General features: G+C 39.4%; 2 protein-coding genes across 2 annotated transcripts in view; one reads left to right on the top strand and one right to left on the bottom strand.

The window, feature by feature from the left end:
* The first annotated feature begins 356 nt into the window (after positions 1 to 356).
* On the top strand, positions 357 to 1,850 carry LOC122251927 (arrestin homolog). Its single transcript, XM_043014170.2, has 3 exons — positions 357 to 484; positions 574 to 929; positions 1,089 to 1,850. The coding sequence occupies exons 1-3, from the start codon at positions 442 to 444 to the stop codon at positions 1,833 to 1,835; spliced, it is 1,146 nt and encodes a 381-aa protein (XP_042870104.2). The 5' UTR covers positions 357 to 441; the 3' UTR covers positions 1,836 to 1,850.
* Positions 1,851 to 2,528: 678 nt separating this feature from the next.
* LOC122251921 (glucose dehydrogenase [FAD, quinone]-like) overlaps positions 2,529 to 5,000 on the bottom strand; it is an 8,328-nt gene continuing 5,856 nt past the window's right edge. The window contains exons 9-13 of the mRNA XM_086543685.1: positions 4,488 to 4,648; positions 4,090 to 4,267; positions 3,882 to 3,955; positions 3,149 to 3,300; positions 2,529 to 2,717 (exon numbers count right to left, since the gene is read on the bottom strand). Coding sequence (XP_086399811.1) covers positions 2,576 to 2,717; positions 3,149 to 3,300; positions 3,882 to 3,955; positions 4,090 to 4,267; positions 4,488 to 4,648 — 707 coding nt within the window. The 3' untranslated portion in view covers positions 2,529 to 2,575. The remainder of the gene's footprint in view (positions 2,718 to 3,148; positions 3,301 to 3,881; positions 3,956 to 4,089; positions 4,268 to 4,487; positions 4,649 to 5,000) is intronic.

Here is a 5,000-nt window from a genome sequence, read left to right as displayed (position 1 = left end):
AATTATATATATATATATATATATACATATGTGTGTGTGTGTTTGTGTGTATGCACATACACACACATATGTGCATATGTATGTATATATATGTATATATATACATATATATGAATATATATACATGTACATATATATGTGTATATGTGTTCAGTTTCTTTGAATGGCTAACTAATTTTCTTTGTTATTATTGAAAATCTTAAGCTACCAACGATCATATACCCACTGGTAAAACATTTGCGAATTCTAAAGGGAAGACCATCACTAAAAAAGGCTACAAGTAAAAAAACAAGTCACAGGAAGTGCCAACGCCTGACTACAAATCTCATTAAGTGGGCGAGGCAGTATAAGAACCGCCTTCAGCCTTCGCTCGGCATCAGCTTCGCTCCGACAATCTTCGGGACTAAACACACTCTTCCGAGTCTACCAACAACCAATTTAATGGTTAACGCTGTTAAGGTCTTCAAGAAGACTTCGCCTAATGGTAAGAACAAAACTATTGCAGTATAGTTTGTGTTATTCCATGTATCATTGTAAATACAATGCTTTAAGTATCCTAATACTCCTTTCTAGGTAAGGTCACCGCGTATCTAAGTCGGCGGGACTTCGTGGACCACATCAGCCACACCTCCCCCGTGGACGGTGTGGTCGTTGTGGACCATGATTACCTGCGTGGAAGGAGGGTCTTCGCGCGCGTGGCGGTCACGTACCGCTACGGCCGCGAGGAGGATGAGGTCATGGGACTTCACTTCAGCAAGGAGCTCGAGCTCGTCAACACCGAGGTCGCTCCCCATACTGGAGACGTCCAGATGACCGATGTCCAGGAACGACTCATCAAGAAGCTGGGTGCTAACGCCTACCCCATCAGCGTGGCTCTTCCCCAGAACGCTCCCTGCTCCGTCTCTCTCGACAGCGGCAGTGAGGATTCTGTATGTATTTACATCCATTACTCTTTGGCTTTCCTTTCTTTAAATGTATAAAAAACTCTTGATTTAACAAAAATACCATATGCTATTGTCTTTTACAACTGTATAAAAATCCATAACTGGAATTGCATTATCACCAGGTTTCTTACTTCTCTGAAACAGACCCAGCCACTTGGTGTGATCTACGACCTCAAGCTGTACGTTGCTGATCGCAAGGAGGACCGTCCTCACAAGCGCAGCTCCGTCGGCTTTGCCGTCCGAAAGGTCCAGTTCGCCCCTTCGGAATCCAGCAACCGCCAGCCCCAGACCCTGGTCAGCAAGGGCTTCACTCTTTCCCCAGGAAGGCTCAACCTTGAACTGTCACTGCCTCGCGATGTCTACTTCCACGGACAAGCCATCGAGGCAAAACTTTCGGTCAACAACGTGTCCAAGAAGACCGTCAAGAACATGAAGGCTGAGGTTGTGCAGCACGTGGAGGTCACCATGACCAACACTCACTTCAGCCGAGTCGTGGCTTCACTGGAGTCTCGCGAAGGATGTCCCATCACCCCAGGATCCTGTCTCACCAAGACCGTCTCCCTCAACCCTGTCGCCTCCGTCAACAAGCGACGCTTCGGCATCGCCCTCGACGGCCAAGTCAAGGACCAGGACGCCAACTTGGCGTCCTCCACTTTGGTGGCAGAAGGCAAGAACGTCAACGACGCCTTGGGCATCGTCGTGTCCTACTCTGTCCGCGTCAAGCTCAACTGCGGCGCCATCGCCGGCGACCTGACTGCTGACCTTCCCTTCAAGCTGGTGCACCCTGATCCTTCCTCTGCCAAGGCACCTCTACGCAAGGCTCAGTCTACTGATATCGAATTCGAGGAATTTTCTAACCTGCGACGTGGCCAGTCCATTGCAGAAGATTAGATCTGCACTTGACTACTAATCCAATCGAAGATCAGTCCTACTAATTGGTAAATGTGAAGTAGCTCACAAAATGATTCAAAGCTTTCTATTAGAACAGAGCAAGAAATCTTATATCTTGTCTTACAGTTGACCTAATCATGAACAGTCAGACAATTCAAAGAGCAAAATGAGCTCAACAGTTTAGAGATAAAGTAACCATCGATCTATCTTTCTTTTATAACCACAATTTTCCAACCACTACTGAAACTTATTTGTGGGTAAAAGGCAGTGATGGCAATCTTACTTGGAAAGCCTTGCACGATTTATCAGTGTTGTCACATCTAGATATTAATTCCTTTTCTTATTTGTATCAGAGGCAAATTATGCTAATAAAATTATTAGTTACGAGAAGTAAATCGTGTGGCTAAGAATGATTAAGGAAATAGTAATAATAGCCATAATAATCACAAATATTCTTTCAATATATTATATGATCAGTGAATGTTTATATTACATATAAACTTCATTAGATATCTCTATAAATAGAAGACTGTACAAAGTTATATCAACTTACAAACACACACACACACATATATATATAACGTACTATTTTTTCTTCAATATATATATATAAATTATATATATATATACATATCACATAAATATATATATAAACTATACATATACCATATGATATGAAAGCTAGAGAGCACCACAAGCTAAACACAACATCACAAAACATAACAGACATAACGAAAGACTCAGACATCAATCCCCCATTCCATCTTGATATCATCTGCTGATTTCTCGGCAATCATGATAACCGGTGCTAGGATGGGACCGGATACAATGACAGGCATAATCGAGGCATCCACAACACGCAGTCCCGACACACCGCGTACTCTGAGGAAGGAAAGAGGGAAGGAGCATTGTGGGTAAACGTGCTGGAGATTTGTGATGTGAGAAGGAGAATCCCGATTTCGAAATACATAAGTCTACCACATTATATATATTTTTTTAAGAATGTTAATTTTTTTTGTGTGTTTGGCGGGTGGGGTGCTAGAAGGAGAAGGGCGAGGGTTTTGCATGTGTGCTTGTTATTGATTTGTGCTTGTGTGCATGTTCATGTGTGTTTGTGTGTGTTTGCGCGTGTGTGTAGCTGTGTGTGTTCGAACGTTTAGACTTCTTTCATTTGTGTTTTTGCCTTTGTATGTGTATCTATTTCCTTACTTTTGCTTATGTATATAAATCATTGTTTGTACTGTGTCTGCGTTTGCCTAAATGAGCGTACATGTATCTCAGTATTGCTACTTTCTCAGTAAAACCACACTCACCTGAGCTTATGATCTACCACAGCGTTGGGGTCAGAGGTGGGACCCATTTTACAGGTGCCAGCCGGGTGCCAAAAGGAGGATGCCATATGACGTATGTAGCATGCCCAGTAGTCATCGGTGCCATAGCGTTTCAATTTGCATCCTGGGACTGGCTATTATGCATAGATAGATAGATAGATATGATTATTATTTTCATCTGTTATTGTTATCACCATTACCATTATTATGAATAATCTTATTATTATCATTATTTTGATATCATGATTTTATTATCACTGCTATTGCTATCATTATCACTACCGATATTATTATGATTAATATTTGAATTATTTCTGTAATCGACGCTATTATCATAATTATTCCTATTTTAATATCGTCATTGTTATTATGATTATCATCATTATCTTTATTATCAGCATAATTAACATCATTATTTTCATGAATATTATTAACATCAATATCATTATCATTAATGTTATTATCATTACTACTACTACTACTAGCATTATCATCATTATGATCATTATGTCTATCACAATCATATTCATCATTATCATCAATATTAGTATCAGTATTATTACAATGATACCCATATTATCATCATCACCATCCTCATTGTTACCTTGTTACCATAACTATCACTATAATTACAGCTATTACCATCCACAAAGAGCTGAGATATCATAGAAGTTATAATTATCGTATGGTTAGATTGCACGGCAGTTGCTCCTACCTTGTCGTGGAATTCTGCACCAAATTCTTGGGTAAAGGTTGTTCCGTTGCCCAATTTTAATGCGATTTTAATGCCTGTGGACAAGAAAATAGACGATGATAAATCTAGAAGACATTAAAACAAGATTGACAAGATTTGAAAGTATATAATTGTTTGTGAAATATGCTTTGTATATTTTGAATACAGTTCCGTTTTCTTTTTCTCTTACCTGCAATTAGTGTATCGAGATCATCGGGGTGACTCAAGTAATTTGGATCGATGACAGGTAAATCCGTGGGGTTTCTCGACCGAAGCGTGACCGATCCAAGACTCTTTGGTCTTAGGAGGTAAGGCAAAAGCGTGTATCCTTCGCGACCGAACAGAGGTATATAATATTTTTTGTATTTCTGGAAGAGAGAGGAGAGAAAAAAAGGGATAATCATTTTTTTTTACAGTTCCATACGTCTATTTCTGAAAGAGAGAATCGAATTCTAGAATCTTTTTTTTCATAATAATAATCGCTCGACTATGAGAACATAAAAAGAAAAAAACAACGAATCCAAAATCATTAAAAAAAAAAAAAAAAAAAAAAACACGAAGGATCCTTAATCACACGAGGATCACTACCAGTTTATCCATCCTATAAACATGAGGCGAAAAGAGTCCCAAGTCAAGATGCTGGGCGGCAGGAGAGAGGCGGACCTCGACGTCGGGGTAATCCTCATGACCTCCCTCCGTGACCTTGACCCAGGCGCTGCCGTGGTCCCCTAAGGGCGCGGCGTAAGGACCTGCAACCAAGGAGGGGTGGGTTCTAAAGAGGCTTGTTAAGATGTGTAGGAATGGAGTGAAAGCTACATATGATTTTTTTTTTCAGTATGGTTTATGATGTTCTTCTCAATGTCGGATGGAAATCAAATAAATTATTTTTTTTATGTGTGAGAGTAGTTGTACATACATTTATCTATGTATCTGTCTATCTATCTGTCTGTCTATCTATCTATCTATATCTATTTATCTCTCTCTCTCTCTCTCTCTCTCTCTCTCTATATATATATATATATATATATATATATATATATATATATATATACATATATACACACACACAATATATATATATATATAATATATATATATATA

This window comes from Penaeus japonicus, unplaced genomic scaffold (assembly GCF_977035675.1).
Source record: "Penaeus japonicus unplaced genomic scaffold, GWHDUDI00000001_assembly GWHDUDI00000014, whole genome shotgun sequence".
Lineage (NCBI taxonomy): Eukaryota > Metazoa > Arthropoda > Malacostraca > Decapoda > Penaeidae > Penaeus > Penaeus japonicus.
This window is presented reverse-complemented; position numbering and strand designations above follow the sequence as displayed.